The sequence below is a fragment of the Rosa chinensis genome, chromosome 2 (assembly GCF_002994745.2).
Source record: "Rosa chinensis cultivar Old Blush chromosome 2, RchiOBHm-V2, whole genome shotgun sequence".
NCBI lineage: Eukaryota > Viridiplantae > Streptophyta > Magnoliopsida > Rosales > Rosaceae > Rosa > Rosa chinensis.
In genome coordinates this window covers 75,324,102-75,343,068 of record NC_037089.1, presented here as the reverse complement: position 1 = coordinate 75,343,068, position 18,967 = coordinate 75,324,102, and the positions used below count along the sequence as shown (strand labels likewise).

The window sequence follows — 18,967 nt, the reverse complement described above, 5'->3', positions numbered from 1 at the left end:
TTTTTTCTAGCCGCGTCAAAAGTTTTACGGTTTTATAGGACACGGTGGAGCTGACCGTTTACGGTGGGGCTTACGTGGCCTCATTGAGCACACGACACGCCGTTTGTTTGCGCGGCAATTTTCAGTATAATACGACATCTCTCTCTCTTATGTGAACCCTGTTTGAACCCAAAATTAACATTTTTTCCCGACAAGGGGGATTCGAAGAAAACCGGGCCAATACCCGTGGCCCAAGTATTTATTTTTCGACAAGTTCAGAATATATTATTTAGAAGCTAAATAAGGCCTACTTGAGGATCAAGCAATCTTGAGGCAAATCGTGATATTCATGGATTTACTAGTAATTATCAAGATTTGATAATTAATGGTGGTTTACTTGGCTACGAAGACGGAGCATATTTGGCAAAAGATATTGCATTTAGATTAGAGTCATGGTTACGTGCATGCCTTTGGGTAGGATTCTTGTGGCTTTAATCAACTGAGGAATGTTATCATTCTTCAAGTACATATATATGTGCAAGCAATCAAAGATCTCCCATGCAATTAAGAAGTGTGCTGGACATGCAACATATAAGGGAGGGTATAATTATCCTTTAATGGCACTCAACAGGAAGAGGCCAATACATGGCTAACATATTCACATATATATCATGCATAGTGAGACAATTAAGGAAGGAAGTTTGGTGGGCCATCGTCACTCTTTGCTGCCAATAAAATGGAAGGATGCAATTATCCTTAATTGCAACAAACAAGGGATACATGATGTAGACCCCGTGAAATTTCGAACATCACTTTTTGACGGAATAATTTTTCGTGACCTTTGTTTGGTCAAAGACTTTTGGAAATAGTTTGGGCTTGGGCCTTGGGCCCGAGAATAGCGTAAGGTTAGAGTCCCAAAATTTACTCTGGACACCCAACCGACGGGTATGCTAGTGAACCTAGCCCAATAAGTTAGTCAACCTTTGACCCAAACCTCTTCCTAGATCCAACATGGTTGTAGCTCATAATGACATCTTTGCATAATTTTGAAATATACTTGTGCGTGCGTTTACGATTTTCTTATTTTACCTTTCTTAATAATTGGCGAAATTTCTGCTCGCCTTACCCGAAGCTTACTCGTCAAGCATCTCACCGACTTTCAAAAACACAATTTATTTACTCCTTATGTTTTTCAAACTCGAGCAAAAACTCCGACAAAACTTGTCTTGCCATTTTTTCTATCCAAAAATAAGTTTTGTGACGCCCGATCCTTATTTGGCATTGTCAACACTTTAATTTGAGTTTTCTTGTATTTACTTATTTTACTTTTATTTTCCCCATCATTTTGGTTTTTTACCACCTTATTCTTTTACCCCAAATTTATCTGCCCAAAACTGAGCCTTCTCCTTCACACGCCAAACTCAGCTTTTCCTCTTTCCTTGTTCACGTCAGACTTGGACAGAGAGAAAGGGAGCCTCGTTCAGCTCTTCCTCTCCACGTTTCCATCATGCAAAAGGGCAACTCCTCCAAGAACATCTCCTCAGACCTTCAAAAGAGAGAACCCATGCCATAAATCGTCACTCACCCTTCTCTCCTCACCTTTCCTCTCGTCCCTGGACACATCAGTCTGTTTACGAGCCCAAAAACACCTAGTTAGAGACCTCCGATCAAAAAACGTTCTTCACCAACTTTGTTCGTCTATGTCTCCTCTATTCAGCCTCAAAATTTCAGCTCATCGGAGTCGATTTGAGTCCTGTACACCCCTCGAAGCGGAAGCTGTTCCGGAGCAAGCCTGTTCCGGATTTCTGCTTGAATTCCCTCTCTTGCTCTACCCGAATCCCCAACACCTTGCTTGAGACTGATACAAACAGTTGGTAAGATTCTTAAACTATCAAGTTCCTAATTCATTCCTCAATTTTTAGGCTCAATACGCTCAAAACAACTCATCTACATATTGAGCAGTCTCTGTTTCACTTTGCATATTCGAGATTGAGCGGACTTCTTGGCCTGCGGCTGGACTCGATCCAATCAGCTTCCTCAGCTCTCTTTCCTGTTGAAATCATCAAGAGAAACTCACCTTTTTGATTAGTCTTTGGTGAGTATCATCTTTTCCATAAAACTCTATGTATTTTTGGTTGTTATTACGAATTCTTGAAGATTATGAACTTGTCACTGCTGTTGTTGGTATCTTGCTGCCTTAATTTTGATTTGTCATCCATTCTAATGTCTAGGGATTCTGCTAGGTCATGGCTACACCTTGAGTATTAGAATCGTATTTGGTTCAAAGGTTATTTGTTGTTTGTAGCTGTCCAAATATCATGTTTCAATGCATTTTGTCATCGAGCTACAACACCTGCCCATATAGTACTAGAAAGCAACCTGAGCTATAGATCATTAGGAGCATTAGACATGCCTCTTAAGTGTGTTAGATTTGTGCTAGAACATGGTTATTTTGAACATTCAAATCATGCTTGATCATAGAGTTTATTTGTGTTATTGTTGTCCAAACACCATGTCTTCAAAACATCCTGTTAGTGAGCTACAAGACCTTCCCCTTATAGTATTGAAGGGTGACTGAGACTTTAAGCTTTTAGAAGCTTTAGATACTTTCCATAGGTGTCTTAGTGTCTACTTAACCAGCCATTTTGGGTACCAAAAGAGCTTTACATAAAACAACCAGTTTTTGCAGATTTTCAGTTTTCAGTAAAATCTGACCCAGTTTCACTCATTTCAAAACTGGAGCTAAACCGTTTAGAATTTGGGTTCAGTTTCTTCTAGAGAAATATATTAGACAATTATATGAACGTTCCAGAATTTGAATCACCCCAAAAACATTTTTCTAGAATTAGTTATGCAATTTTGAAATAGGGGGACAGAAGCTTGTATTTCTGGAAAGAATCTGCACATTGTTTTACTTCAGCCTTTATAACCTTTACTCTTTGTTTGGTTTCACTTGAAATTCAATAGCCATTTCAATCGTACTGAGTTGATTGACAAGCCATCCTTCTTTCAAAATTTCTCAAGAATTTACCTCAAGTATTTTGAACAATTATGTGACCCTTGACAGCTCCTTAAAAACTCTGTTTTCGGTTTTCAGCAACCTGTGTTTTAAAAAGTATTCTTACCCCCTCTTCCTAACAACAAACCCCTTATTGGAACCCAAATGGTCTGGTTATTAGTTAGTAATTAGGTTCAAGGAAATGTTTTCTTCGGAGAGTTATGTGAGTGAATAGCTAGCCTAGTTTATCGTGATTAATGTCACTTATTTGGTCTAGGCTTGATATCTTGGTAGGATCTTGTGAAGTGGTGGTTGCTACAAGGTTGCATTGAGGCCAAGTGCTGCAAGAGAAAGCTCGAGTTCCAGGTAGGGGATGCCTTTAACTCTATCTATGCTTTTCTTGCATATACAATGTTTTATATGAGGCCTCTTGCATGTTTTGGAAATTATCTGTTTTTACAACTTGAAATGGTTTGCGTGGATTGGTTTGATGTGTTGGCAATTGATGGGGATGTAAGGAGAGGTCAGTTCCTCCTTGAGCCACCGGTGGTGGGCAGTGTGCACCATGCCCTTGTTATCTCCCCTTTGTCTCTAGCCTTGTGATTAATGAATTCCGGAAAGTGATTGGCTAGATGGACGGTTGTGATGAAAGTGTGAAAGATGATCAATTGCCGTGGGATTGTAGTTACGTGGTGACGATCACGTGGAAGCGCAAACCGGTTTTATCTACTTCTTTTATTCAAAACGATAACTCATGTTTTTAAACTTAGATATGGGGCGGGCATGGGCAATGACTGGATGTAGGAGCCTAACCCCTACTTTAGTTTGTTTTGCAGGCTGTTGTTGTCGAAGCTGGGGCACGGAGGATAATCCTTGGAGGATTCAATTTGTTTTACTCTATCTAAAGTTTATTTCTTTTTGGCTTGCTTGATTTCACTAAAGTTTTGTAACATTATGTATGGTTGATGATGTGTGTGATTGCTTACCACCAAAGTGGAACCCTAGGGTTAGAATTTGAGTTTAGGTCCTAGTGGGCTAGACCTAGAAGACTCACATAAATTACCGTTTAATGAACTTAATGCAAACTTGGGCTAAGAACTAAAAATTGACATAGGTTCTAAAACTCAACTCAACACCACCTTCCTTTCCTCTTATTCGCCTAGTTCGTAATCTTGTGATTACGAGCCAAGCCCACTATACAAGCCCAAGAATTTCGGGCTTATAGACTTCTTGCTTTCCAACCTAAAGGCCTTGTCTCTTTGAGGAATTCTAGGCCCAAAACACTTACTCCAAGTGTCGCGGGTGTAGGGTTCCTTGGGGAGGCGGCGCTGTGGTAATCCGGTCTCCGAGTTGCCACACATGATTGCATGCTGCGAGCTACGTAGTGCTCGCGAAGGCAATATCCAAGAATCAGTCCTTGGGGCAATTACGTTGCTAAGAGGAAGATTACGTCTGAGACTCTTAAAGGCAATAAATCTTTGCCTATATTCTAGCGGTGACAGAGGCGGATAATATTAATTATCGCCTACGATTAGTTATCAAAACTATTAAGAGTTTTGATTTGATTCAAGGCCAATAACTGTGGCTTAAAATATAGTATTTCATTCATATTTGGAAAGTGAATCTACGAGCAGCCTATATATAGAGGCTAAAGACGACACAGCAAAGGACACCTCTCTCGAATCAATCAATCCCAGCGATTACAAAGCCTCCCTGGAGCAAACCTTCAACCTCGTTGAAACCCGGCGACCGTACTTCCAGTCCTAGTCTCTCCGAGCCGACTGCCAGTACTACTGTCACCGATACTACCAGCGAAGCAAGGGTAACGCCCTCTCAACCCAGCGAAGGGTAACGCTCTCGCAACCCAGCGAAGCTAAAGTCACGCTTTAGCAAAACCCGTGCTTTCTCCAAACTTCCCAGTGATTGCTCTGCTCAGCCTACAAAGTTGAGTATCGATTCGGTGATGCGAGATCACACCCAAAGTCCTTATCCGTAAGGCAGAAAGTCATTTCTCGGAAGGCTAGAGAAGAACCTTGTGACGAGGTTGGTGCTCTCCTCGTCCACAACGCTTGAAGAAGAAGAAGTCAGGTCAAGGGACTCCCCCGATGACTGCACGTCTGCACCCCACGGTGCTGGCACGCCCGCGCACACGCTCAAAAGAGACAGTTTGCACGCCGACTGATTTTGGAGCCAAACAAACCCTACTGCAAGTACCAGGAAGAAAATGGTGCTACTAGTAGTAATAGTAAAATCGTTCTTAATGTTGATTATAAGTGCAGGGTCGTGCGAATTCGTAGACTTGATAATTCGTTAAAAATGAATATCTATTTCTCCGCAGCCGGTGAATGGAGAGAATTTAATGTATCCTGCCCGCAGATAGCTAGGGTTTACTCTTCTATCACTACCAGTATCCATGCAGGCGTTGTTTACCATAGAAAGTTGTATTGGTTGGTTAATGGTCACATTGTGGAGTTGGATGCTTTGGCACTCGATAGTAATACTAGTGGCGATGATGTTGTTGTTAAGTACTGTCATTTCATAGAAATTGAATTCGATAAGCAGTTTGAATGCGGACTTGTGGGCCTAGGTGTGTGCCGAGGGCGTATGCGGGCGATGTCGTTTGATAGCCATAGCGGCCACATTCATACCTGGGAGTTGAGATCAGGAGATGATGATTTGGGCAAATGGTGCTTTGTTCACCGAGTTTCGTTGTTGATTATTGATGATGTGGATCTGTCCTATCTTGACCGTGTGCTACTATGTTTGGACTCATCGAATGAGGATACCATTTCTGTGCTACAAAAAACCACCAGAGCCCTTTGTAGGTGCAACGTTCCTACCGGAACATTTGACGATGTTCATCCTGGTAGTCAATATACCGAGATTGGGGCACATATCCATCCATTTACGCTTCCGTGGTGGACAACACCAGTTCCTAGGGTTAGAAGTGCACAATCTATTTCTCCGGCCTTTTCATTTGGACACTGACTAATTTTTCTTTTTTTATGTGCTGTTGCATATGAATGAGTAGTTCTTACGAGGAATCTACGCTGGATTATTTGGGCAAGGACTTTGTTTTTTTGCTGTTAATTACATTTTTTTTGCTCTTCTTGGTAGCTGCTTTGGTATCTCCTTGTATTAATTGTTCTCTATGACCTTCCCTGGTTTAATTATTGAGTTTTTTTTACCAATACCTACAAATAACTACATATATTTACCACCAGCTGACTTCAAAACATGGAGCCCATACGGTCAACAACCATTAGCCCATCATAAGAAAGAACACTCAAATATTAAGAAATTTACCAAACATGCCACTGACTAATATGAACCATTTCTCCCAAAATCTAAACCGTCTGAACTAAATCGACATCTAGGGCTCCGGCGAAGCTAGGTGACGAAGCAAGGGCGCGAGCGCCACCCCAGAAGTGAAGCAAGCGCGCGACCCCGGCAGCGAAGCAAGCGCACGATCCCCCCGGCTAATTAACCAAGTGCGCGACCCAGTGGCGAAGCAAGGGTGCGACCCGGCGGCGAAGCAAGGGTGCGACCAGGCGGCGAAGCAAGGGTGTGACCCGGTGGCTAAGCAAGGGTGAGACCCGGTGGGGAAGCAAGGGTGCGACCCGGCGGCCAAGCAAGCGGGTGACCCAGAGGCGAAGCAGGCAGGCGACGCGGCTAAGAAGCAAGGACTCCGGCGGCGAAGCAAGCTAACGATCCAGGTGACGAACCAAGTGCGCGACCCTAAAGCAAAACAAGGGAGCGACCCAGTGGAGAAGCAAGGGCGCGACCCCAACGGCGAAGCAAGGGGGCGACCCCGCTGAGAAGCAAAGGCGCGACCCCAACGGCGAACCAAGCGCGTGACCTCGGTGGCGAAGTATGGGCGCGACACTAGCGAGTTAGTAGCTATAGTCTTGAAGGTCAGTAGAGAAATTTGTAGTTACTGAAGGTCAGTAGATAAATTTGTAGTTACGGAAGGTCAGTAGCTATGGTCTGATTTTTGTGCAATGCATTCAACACTATCGAAATTTGATTATGTTTAGCAGCTTTACCTGAGAAATTTTGGTTGAGAAATTCTGAGGGTCAGTACCTTTAGCCTCGTGTTGTCATAATCTCTCCCTCAGGTAAATGATTTTGGTTGAGAAATTTTAATTATTCTCAATGGTTGAGAAATTCTGAGGGTCAGTAGCTTTAGCAAATTAAGAAATTAACCTTTAGGCTATTAAGGGTCAGTAAATCTATGTGTATTGCAACCTCATTTTTATGTGTAGCTAGGCGGTGAAAATTGATGTTATGTGGCTGATAAAAGTACAAAATGAATTGTCTGAGCTTATTGACAGTCAGTAGCATTAAAATGCTGCAATATGTGCAATCTATGATTATATGGACCCTCTAAAGATCATTAGGTTTAGTTTCTGAGGGTCAATACCTTTAGTTTATGAGATTTCTTTGTTCTGATCTGATGGAAAATGATGAGTTCTGTGACCAACAATAGTACAAAATGAATTGTACGAGCTTCAGTTTCTGAGAGTCAGTAACCTTAGCTTCATGATTTCACTAACCCTATGTTTATTGCAAGCTCATTTTTATGTTTATTTCTAACGGTCAGTAGCTTTAGCTGATTTTATTTGTATGGTAAACTCATTTTTATGTTTATTTCTAAGGGTCAGTAGCTTTAGCTGATTTTATTTGTATTGCAACCTCATTTTTATGTTTACTTTATGGGAAGGTCATACTCTTGCAATTATGTCTACCTATAGGCTCTGTGGATATTTGATCTTATTATTGCTGTTAGTCTTTATTTTGCATTCTTATAAGCTATAATGGTTTTTAATCAAATTGAGGGTCAGTAAACTACTGAGGGTTAGTACTCATATATTTGCATTTATCATATACAGATTAATCGCAAATGGCAAGGAGGAAGGCTGCTGCAATAAACAAAGAGGATGTACCCATTGAAGAACATGAGAAGAACTATGGTGGAGAGATTTCTTTTGTGTATACAAACAATCCAATAGGTTAATCATTTAGAATTGCCTCTAGAAACTGGAAAGAACTGTAATTCTTGCATGTCAGAATGATACTGAAGCTCAGTACATTAAATCTGCAATGCCTTAGAATGATACTGAAACTCAGTACATTAAGGGCACGTTTACTTACTTGGAAGGAAATGGAATGATTACGGGGTAAAAACATTCCTGCGTTTACTAACACATAAAGGAATCAGAATGGATGTAGGTCTCACCTCCTTATCAGGAATCGATTCCTGAATACTCAGGAATTCGATTACGAATGGGGGAGATGGGTTTAGGAATCATTCCTCCGGAATCAATACCGATTCATTTCTTCTCCCATTCCACTATCTCCGATTCATGATTATTTTTCATTCTAAGTAAGTAAACATGTCATAAGTCTATAGAGGTTATTTTGGTAATTTACTAGTTAACAGAATCAATTCAAAAAATGGCCGCATGGGCCTGGACGTTGCGCAGGGTTCAGCTACAGTACCGCAAGAGAATTGAAAAAAAAACAAGCCTGCTAGTGGTAATAAATGGGTTGAGGCTGTATGTATTGGTAATTTGCTATTAATTATTTCCCAGGCTTTCTTTCAATAGTGAAATTACTTATTACTATATGGCCACATTTGGTTCACAAAAGGAAATGAAATCGTTTCTTGAAGGAAGGGGGAAGTGGTTCCTTCCAAATCTCAAAGGAATCACTTCCCCCATTCTTTCCTTACATTTATTACTCACAACATAATATTTTATTTTATTATTTACAAACTTTTTAACAACTTTTTTGATAACTTTTCTTAAGTTACCAAACATCAGAATGGAAAGTTGTTGGGAAATTTCCATATGAAAGACAAATAAATTACTTTCATTTATGTGAATCAAACAATGTATATATAGACGTCTACCATAAGAATAACAAGTGGACTAATACTAGTGGGACTACCTATAAATAAAGCAAATTACTGCTCATCGATTCAAGGTTCTTTTTCTTCTACGTACGTACTGAAGTGAGATTGAAGGGGTTCGTTAGTACTAGTCTAAAAGGTGCTTAGTAATTAGTTAATTTATGTTTAGAACTACTGAGATCGATGAATTGAAAAAAGTTCCATTAAGTTCATTTCATGATCATTTGGGCCAACCAAGACTTGGGAGTAGGCATGAATGAATAATTGATATGTGGCTTGGAAAGTGACAGTCTACTACTAAATAGCATGGCATATATAGGTAAAGCTATAGGTCTATCTGACATCTTCCCAGTCCCACACCGCCCACTCTGCCTTTTCAGATTCTTTTCTTACCGGCCACCTGAGGGGTGCACTTGCTTTAAAATTTGAAACTGAGAATTCTCTTGAAGATACCAAAACCAAAAGGTAAACTAAACGAGGCTGGGAATGGAATATATGGCTAATCATATATATATGCAATTGATTATAAATTTATAATTATAATGCAGAGAAAGAACGCCAGAAATTAAAGACCACATGTTTGATCTATGGGCCTGAAGGCTGCAACAGACAGAGAGCAGTGGGGGGTGGGGGGGAGGAGACGATGGGGTATTAATGGCTCCCATTTAATTAAGGAGGTACAGTAATAATATGACTGTGGGACATTCTCATCTTTCATGGGCCTGCGTGATGGAGAATGGAGAGAGTTAAGAGGGAGAGAGCTCGTATTGAAAATAATTGAGGAAAGGTGTGAGGGAATGGAGAATATGAAAAATGAGCTGATAAGTCTGCTTCAACCAATGTTGGGAATAATATGTATGCTGAAAGCACAACTGCTAAAGGTTGATCCATTTTATTCTTTGCTGAAAAGTAACTATTAAAAAAGGTGGAAGTCCAACAAACTCACCCACAAAATCTTCTATATATTCACATTAATTGGACATGTCACTACTTTTCCTAAGCTACGAGCAAACTAAATAACATGTTAGAGAGCTCTTCCTTTCTCCTTTATCCCTGTGTTTCTTACTTCGTTTCAGTGGTAAAAATAACAAACTAACACTCTCACTCAAGTGAGTTTAAAAAAAAAAAAAAAAAAAATTTAAAGTATAGCCAACTTGCATAAAACAGAAGCTAATGAATAATGAATTACATCGAATCTCATACTATGATAAACAATCTCTAAAATTAACTTGTTAGGTAAAAGAACTCAGTAACACAAGAACTATACGTACTTATTAGATCCAAATCGGTCCAAAATTTTAAACGGATTTATCATAACTAATGGTATTTTCTTTAGTTAAAGATTGTTCTCAAACCAAACATTTTGAAACAAATTATATATAGATAAACAACGTAGTTCACGAGAAATTATTAGCTCCGGAAGGATTTGCTTCTTATGGCTAAAATGTCAGGGTCTAAAAGTCCCATTTGTTTGAACTAACCTCAAAACTAGCAATTAGCCAGCACTTTAAAGATGTACTTCTTGTTATGTCTTTTAGCTCATTTAGGGTCTGATTTTCCTCATTTCTTGACCTGAAAAATCTATAAGATCTGGTTTAAGCCGTAGACAATGGCAATCATACTCTTATGATATCTTGAATTCAAGAATAACCCCCTTGCACAGAGTACCTTCAATTGTACTAAAAAAGGGTCATGACACATATAAAATAAAATATTTGCACCCTGCAAATTGGCAAATGGCTCAAAAGCCTCAAAGTGTTTCTTCCTGTATAGTACAGAGAATTACCCTTTGGCTTCTACACGAAGTCTTCCCCCCTGCTGAGTTTTGTTGTGGCTTAAAAATGGGCTTCTCTGCACCAAACAATGGATGGTCTCGTGCAATGGCAGCTTTGGGTTGCTTAGAGAGTAGACAGTTACAGATTAGAAACCATGAAGTGGTGTTGTAAAGCGACAGGGACTCCTTTTGCAAGCAAAGAGCTCCCAACCAATCTCTCAACAAGCGCACCTTTTTATTTTTTTTAAGATTAATACAATTTCTTTGTTTTTATCAAGATTAATACACATGAAAACTAGTTCATATACTTGAAAACAAAAAAAAGTTCATATATGCTTTTATCACAAAAAGCTTCATTTTCAAAATACCTCACAAGATGATAAACAACTAACTATTTCTATTGTCGGCAAGATATAACTGTTCACCTCCCCTAATCAGGATTTAAATACTCATTTTCCCATATTCCTCTTTTGACTAACATAAAAGGACCAGAAAACTCACTGTGGAATTTCTATTTCAGTTTGAGCAACTTCATTCTTTGAAACACTATAAATACTTTGAGCAACACCATATATGAGAAAAATATACGAGAAATACACTACAAACAAAACCTCATGTCCATTTCAATAAAAAAAACTAATAATAATAAAAATAACTCATGTCGATCCGTTTGCCAAATACTTTTCAACAATTTAGCTGACTGAAAAGGAACAATGATGACGGTTTATTATAAAACTTCACAATATACTCAAAATTTGTGATGTTAATTTATCAATCACAATCTTTTTTAAAAGTAAGTTTCTGACCTTTTGGGAGGTAAATAATCATATTACCACTCTGTTAAAAGGTTGTACGCATCATACATCATATAAAACAGTTATGGTTCTATAGAGGGATGTTCTAAAAAGGACTCCTCCAAACTGGAAGATCCATATATTATATTATGTAATTCAAACATGCACTCTCTAGTGAAATTAAAAAGCTGAAAACTTTTTAGCTATTTAATTCTTCTGATTTTCATTATATTTTTATGGACTAAATTTTTGAATGACCAACGGTTATATCATTGGCTAATTTTTTGCGTAAAAATATTTTGAGAATTCATTTTTGTAAATCGGTCATTTATTTCAAAAAAAAAAAATCATTGAACTAAATAAATCTCGGTAATAAATAAGTATTTCCTGAACTTCGAATCTAGCTAACATTCTTCCTTCAGGAGAAGGGGAAAGAAAAAACTTGGAATATATATATATATATATATATATATATATTGTCAGGCTGTTTACCCTTATCAACAGTAATTAATTCAGTTTTATACAATAGTAAGCTCATGGATTCGTAAGCTCATCACTCATGCATCATCCAAGATCTGATGAGGTTCAGCTCGATCATTAGTTAATTCAGTTCAAACCGACCAATATCGTGACTTCCAACAAAGTTTGAATCACAAATCTCATCTTTCTGTTAAAAAAAAAAAAAAAAAAATAGTCCTTGTAAATTAATAAACTAACCGCTTAATTAGCTAGCTAACTCCAATGTGCATGTTTCCGAGAACCTTTATCCCAACACATTTAAATCAAATCTGCAAACCCTAAATATTAGATGGAGGAGGGAGTTCAGAAAACCAGGGAGGATGTTGAGGAAGGAGAAAGAGAAACCCTAAAAATTTAACGTGGCGCACCAAATAATGACACGTGACGCTTCAGTTCTCGTGGTGCGGGCCCCGCTCCATGCAGAGAGGAGCTCTTTTGCAGTTTCCACGTGAGCTGTCACATGATTAATGGACAGGGGAGTGAGACCACCTAATGGTGGTGCGCCACGTAATCGAGTGCGTAGGATCTGATCACGTGCACGTGGCGACCTTTTCCAGAAGCAAAGTGAAAACCCTAACTTGGTGCTCTGGCTTCTCTTTTTGTTGTGGTTACTTATCGCATCACTCCCTACATGATTAGCTTAAGATTCTCATAGTCTTTTTATTATTCTATTTTCATTTGATTTACAAGTTAAAAAATCACTTTCATTTCCTAATTAACTAGTTCTTTCTCTATCATGATTCATGAACCACGATAAACGAGTCGAGTCCATTTCTTTTTGTCCCTCCGACCATTAATTTACCTAAATCTTTCCCATTGTTTACTAGCTAACTCTCTGGTAAATTGTAAGAGAAAAATAATGTGATGCCTAATTTAATCCCATTTTGGCGAAGAGTTAGGTTAAAGTTGTCTTAATTGGCACGGCCTATCGGTTATGGTTCTTTTTATACGTACATATGGATTGTTAGTTGTTATTACTATAAGCAGGTTTAGTTGACGCTAAACTAAACCATGCATGGTCTGTAAGGCCAACTTCCAAGCAGCAAGTCTTATCTGATTATGGTATAGAAAAGCACAAAACAGTACAAGGATTTTGAGAATCAGACAAGAATTTAACAACTAAACTAGCTATATATTGATCATTTCTCAAAGGCATATTATTAAATTGAGCTATGGTGAGGAGGGTTATTACAGCCAAAATGTTTATATATAATCATGAACATGAACTTCCGAATTCCTTTTGCCCATATCACTACCATACTTGCCGTCCAAATCCAATTCAGCATCAAATTTTTCACCAACTTTTTCATCCTCATTAAGAACACATCCCACTTTCATTATCGAAATTAAAATGTGAATGCTATCCTGGTAACTGTTATACTTATGTGTAGCTTGAGCTCGAGTTCGATTCTTTTCCTTCATTAATGCGAATAAGATGGACCTTCCTTTCATTTCGGAATTTTAAACCAAAATGGATCTTCTTTGCCTTTTCTCACGTGGTTTGCTTCAACTTTCACGACCTAGAGCTCCCACTTGTGCTATGAAATGTTAAAAAGACCATAAAAGTCCTTAAACACCAATCATTTGTGTAACAAACTCCTCCTCTTCTAACAGTATTACATTATAAGCTGTTTAAAGTTCAAACATAGTAGGCTAGCTTCATGAGCACGACAACTTGGTTAGATGAGATCGAGTTTAATTAAAAGCAATAGCTATGCCTATTTGACATATGGTCATATATGAAATGTGCGGTACGTTGGGATACAATTTAATTGTTTTAGGCACTCGTGTGGTCCTACGTTTATTGTTGAAGTCAACTAGCACAATGTAGTAAAAACCCACACCTACATTATATACATTACTTTATAGGGAATGTACATCACCGCCCTATATCACAAGACTCACATAAAAGAAGAAGAAGAAGAAGTTGATCCACATGCCAAGTCAATTTTCTTCATCTTCATGCACTTAACTGTGTCTAAATTCAATTATTGTGTTCAGTCAACTACATATTAAAGGCTCCCTACCTTCTTGGTAACCCTATTGCTATTTTTGCCCAAGACTTGTCGAGTTGGAGTAATTTCTATGTTTTATTAATTAAAACTACGACAATATATCATGTCAAATATAAAGAACTTAAAGTTTAAACATGAATGATATGAAAATGAAGTTAGTTTCTCCATGAGAGAAGTCTAACAATAATGCATCGACTTTATCTATACTTCGTCAATCAATAACTTAAATTTAAAATTGAATATGATAAAAGATTTAAATTTTAGAACACGCCAAAAATAAAGATATAATTATATTACAGTTCATGAGTCTAATCACATCTAGTGTTAAAATGATTTATAAGTAAACTTTTTCCAAAACAAGACTCGAAAAGAATATATGAAATCTTCCAATTGAGTTCTATTATCATGAGTTAAGTCACATCTAGTGTTAAAGCAACTTTAACATAATAACATGATAATAATTACCTGTTACTAATGCATATTATTCAAAAACTCCCAACTGCATGCCATCCATTAGTTATTACGAAGATGTAGAACACTCTCTCATCCATTAATTTAGAAAAACCATTAATTTTACAAATTTCAAAATTAATGTAATCCTAACACCATGCATGTTTTTGCCATGTGACTACCAGTGATGATAACATGCCCACTGTCTCCATGGTCCCATGCAACATATTTGTGGGAATTACAAGTTAAATACAAAGTATACAATTGTAGATGAAAATAGTCTTTTAAGGGCACCAAACAGTTGGTTATAAACCCAAACAGTAAGGAAAGTCTGATAATCTGACAGGGACGGTTTGGTAAATTTAGCTTTTAAGTGCACAGAGGGCGGTTAGTGAGTCCTGCTCTCACTTCTGTTCAATGTCCCTTGCCTGCGAAGAAGAGCTTTCTAGAGAGAGAGAGAGCTCAAAGCAAAGCAATAGGATAAAGAAAGGAACAACAATACAAACGACAAGTTAAAAAACAGAGAAGCACTCACTCTGTTCTGATTCCTCTCCCCGCCCCTCAAATCCTGTACCTAAAGCTCTCACTTCCAAACGAGGTCACGCTTTCATATTCCCAGGGCTCTATTTGATTTTTGTCCATTTGGTCACTGTTTTGTTCATATGGGAATTTAGCGGAACAGTTGATATTGGAAAGTTGGAAGAGAATTTGGGGGGAGGAAGAAGAAGAGGAAAATGTCTTGGAAAAGCAGAGGAGACCCTTCTTCTTCTAGAAGTGTAATTTCACAGAAATGGACCCTTTTGCTTTGTTTAAGCTGCTTCTGTGCTGGAATGCTCTTCACCAATAGGTATTGCTTTTGTTTCAATCTTCTTCGTAGTTTTTGAAAGTTGTGTTCTTGGGGATTGGTTCGAGCCAATTGCGCGCGACTGAATTGAAGACTTTGTATTCTGAGATCGATCTATGATCAAATGGTTGTTATTGGTTTTTGATGCTAGTTTTTGATAAATTTGTGATCTTTTATCTTCTACTTAGTTGGGTGAGTCTGAAATTTGAAGTCTTTGATGTGGGAATTGCATTTATGGTTACTTGTTTTCTGAATTACAGGAGTTATGTTATGGTGAAATGATTCGATAACTTATAAATCGGTTACTTGCAGGATGTGGAGTGTTCCGGAAAGTAGAGGTCTAACACGGAGAACAGCTTTGGAAGAAGCGAAGTTAAACTTAGTATCAGAGGGTTGCAATCCAAAAGCTGTAATGTCTCATCCCTTGCTTGATTTAATATTCTCGACTATTTGGATTATAAATTCATCTTCCTCATAAAAATTTCTCTTGTGTTTATCTGATTTGGTCTTTTAGTTGCATCAGAAGGAAGTAGAGCGAGAAACTAAGGACATTTTTGGAGAGGTTTATAAGACTCATAATGCTATACAGTAAGTTATGCTCACACACAAGCTCTAAATTTCCCTAATTTTGATTTCTCTGGTTACTAATTGGAAACTATTTTTGGTTTGTTGAATCAGGACACTAGATAAGACTATTTCAAATTTAGAGATGGAATTAGCTGCTGCAAGGGCAACACAAGAGTCTATACGTAGTGGCTCTCCTTCATCAGGTGACTCGAAGACTGACTCATCTGGGAAGAGAAGGTATTTAATGGTTGTTGGAATCAATACTGCTTTTAGCAGCCGGAAAAGAAGAGATTCAGTTCGTGCTACTTGGATGCCTCAAGGTTAATAATTGATCTTCTTTTTTTCTTCCATATTTCTGGGTGCTTATTTGTATTTCTGGTCTGTATACTCTTGCTTATGAAAACCATGGAATTACAGGTGAGAAAAGGAAGAGACTGGAGGAAGAGAAGGGTATCATCATCCGTTTTGTCATTGGTCACAGGTGTGTGTTTAATTTTCTTTCATTCTAGCTAATGTGGATAGGACAATAAATAGTACATATTGTGGTCTTCTGGAACTCAAACCATTGCCGACTTGTAGATGTGGTTGTACTGGTTTAGCTGATTCAGTTGTTTGCGTAAAAGCAGTTCATCTTTTTCTAAGTAAAAAAGAATTTCAAGCTTCCATAGGTTTTAAGATGACTTACAAGTTGCAATTTTTTTTTTTTGGGATGATATAATCTTACAAGTTGTTCCTTCTCCTTGACCAGTGCCACATCAGGAGGCATTCTAGACAGAGCAGTTGAAGCCGAGGACAGAAAGCACGGAGATCTCCTGAGGCTGGTAGGGTTTTTTAACTTTTCTTTTGTTGTCACTGGACACTGTCCCTTTGTTCTACATGCATACTTACTCAGTTACTAGAACATAGTATTTTACTCGGAAAAAATACCTTGTGACTTCATGTCTATGTCGCTTGAGCAGGACCACGTTGAAGGATATCTGGAATTGTCTGCCAAGACAAAAATATATTTTGCTACTGCTGTTGCTATGTGGGATGCAGATTTTTATGTCAAAGTCGACGATGATGTCCACGTAAATATTGGTAATTTCAAAATTTGCTTACAGTAAACAGTAATACATATTTTTACTATGATGCTTTTGAGAAGAATAAAAGAAAAACTAAAAACTTAGCTACACGGTGTTCTCATCTTAGATTGAGAAACATATGGACACAAGGTCCAAATTACTTGGATTACTGTAGCTGTATAATTCTTCATGTCTGTTAGGTATCTTCTTTTTCCTTATAAAACCCATTTCTTGTCCAATTACTGCAGCGACACTAGGAGAAACATTAGTTAGACACCGAAAGAAATCACGTCTGTACATTGGATGCATGAAATCTGGTCCTGTTCTGGCACAAAAGTAAGCCAGTGCTTCCTTATTTCTTTTGTTCTTTGTTTCTTTAGAAAGCAATTAACTTCGAGTTCTTGACTGACAATTTGATCATGCAGGGGAGTGAGATACCATGAACCTGAATATTGGAAATTTGGTGAACCTGGAAACAAGTATTTCCGTCATGCTACAGGACAATTATACGCAATCTCAAGAGATTTGGCTACATATATATCAATAAACCAGTAAGCTTCAAGCTTTATATAGAGAGAAAAATTGAAGTATATGTGTCTTTGAAGTTATTTGCTTTTATCCTCTGGCACCTATGATGTTCACTTTGGTTTCATTTGTCAGGCATGTCCTCCACAAGTATGCGAATGAGGATGTCTCTTTGGGAGCTTGGTTTATTGGACTTGATGTGGAGCATATCGATGATAGGAGACTATGTTGTGGCACCCCACCTGGTAAGTGTACTTATCATCAATATCATGTTGCTAATGATTTGAATAGATAATTGTGTAGTCTGGGAAGATTAAGATAAACACGACATGTCTGCTGGAGAATACTGCTTCAAATCACACACAAGCAGAGTGTGTTCTTTTATAATTTTCTTCATAACAAAAATTTATTCAACAAAATGATCAGAAATCTGTGCTTCAAATCTTGGACCTTGACCTTAGTGTACGCTGCTCTTAGTCTGTGGTGGTTCAGAAGTGAAATGAAGTTATCACATCCCTATTTGGTCAATTTGGGTGTAATTATAGAAATATACTTCTTAACAGTAGAGTTGTTTAACTTCCAATGCAATTTTTCGCTGCAGATTGTGAGTGGAAGGCCCAGGCAGGCAACGTCTGCGTTGCTTCATTTGATTGGAGTTGCAGTGGAATTTGTAGGTCAGCTGAGAGGATTAAGGAAGTCCATCGACGCTGCGGGGAAGGCGAAAACGCTTTATGGAGTGCTTCTTTCTAAGAAGCAGCTTGAAGCTCTTCCAATCTCAGGAAGAATTTTGGGCTTCAGTATAAAGGCAGGTGTGCTAGTCTTTTACTTCTCCCCCCCTTTCTGTGCCTAGTATAGAAAATTATAATTTCACAAGAGAGAAATTAGAGAGAGCTTTGCAAAAATAGGACCACTTCCATTTTATTAGGGATTCTGGTCACTGAAGCAGCAAAAATAGGACCCCATATATATACAAATTCTTTGAGGCTTGGAGAGCCAACTTGCAAGTTACAGTTCTATGGTATCAAGTGCTCAATAAATGCATATCTTTGTGGGCACTGTTAATGACTGCCTGCCTGCCTTGTACAATCTTGTTTCACTAGCTTCATAATATGATGAACAGTTGAACAACACATTATTTCTCATATTCATGTCGTTCCCACTTTTCTTGTGATTCATCCTACTGTTGTCAGATTGTCAGTAATGCCCCTTCTATAATATGTCCATTACATAAATATAGCAAGGTACAGTGAAGGATTAATCTGACAATTTATAAATGAAGAGGGTCTTAAGAAGTAAAACTGGGTTGAATTAACGTGCAAGTTAGATAGTACATGAACATAGATGAAACTTGAAGGGCAACCTATCCATGAGCAGAGAAAAGCTGAAATGTTGCTTTCATGGCACTTTTTTATACAAGGACAACATGATTTGAAAGATCAAACTTCTTTTAAATGCTAGTAAAAGCAGTCAGAGAAATCACTAAATGAGAATTAGCAATTCTGCCCAGATCTCTGCTGCATGGGA

At 38.2% G+C, this 18,967-nt stretch overlaps 1 protein-coding gene and 1 long non-coding RNA gene across 6 annotated transcripts; both read left to right on the top strand.

Annotated features, from left to right (window-relative positions):
- The first annotated feature begins 1,410 nt into the window (after positions 1 to 1,410).
- Positions 1,411 to 3,850, top strand: LOC112190912. Of its 4 annotated transcripts, none has more exons than XR_005807252.1 (4): positions 1,411 to 1,853; positions 1,942 to 2,074; positions 3,255 to 3,343; positions 3,802 to 3,850. It is a non-coding gene; the product is annotated as an uncharacterized LOC112190912 (long non-coding RNA). The 4 variants fall into 4 exon arrangements; XR_005807253.1 differs by lacking the exon at positions 3,802 to 3,850 and adding an exon at positions 3,496 to 3,749; XR_002932685.2 differs by lacking the exon at positions 3,802 to 3,850 and having other exon boundaries at positions 1,412 to 1,853; positions 3,255 to 3,411.
- Positions 3,851 to 14,839: 10,989 nt separating this feature from the next.
- Positions 14,840 to 18,587, top strand: LOC112190478 (probable beta-1,3-galactosyltransferase 2). 2 transcript variants are annotated; one of them, XM_024329912.2, is made up of 11 exons: positions 14,840 to 15,290; positions 15,600 to 15,696; positions 15,811 to 15,875; positions 15,966 to 16,174; positions 16,272 to 16,335; positions 16,603 to 16,675; positions 16,814 to 16,934; positions 17,167 to 17,254; positions 17,344 to 17,469; positions 17,579 to 17,688; positions 18,045 to 18,587. In XM_024329912.2, exons 1-11 carry the CDS (start codon positions 15,178 to 15,180, stop codon positions 18,191 to 18,193), a joined length of 1,215 nt encoding a protein of 404 aa, XP_024185680.1. In that variant the 5' UTR covers positions 14,840 to 15,177; the 3' UTR covers positions 18,194 to 18,587. The 2 variants fall into 2 exon arrangements, with proteins under 2 accessions (XP_024185680.1, XP_024185679.1); XM_024329911.2 differs by having other exon boundaries at positions 15,802 to 15,875.
- The last annotated feature ends 380 nt before the right edge of the window (positions 18,588 to 18,967 follow it).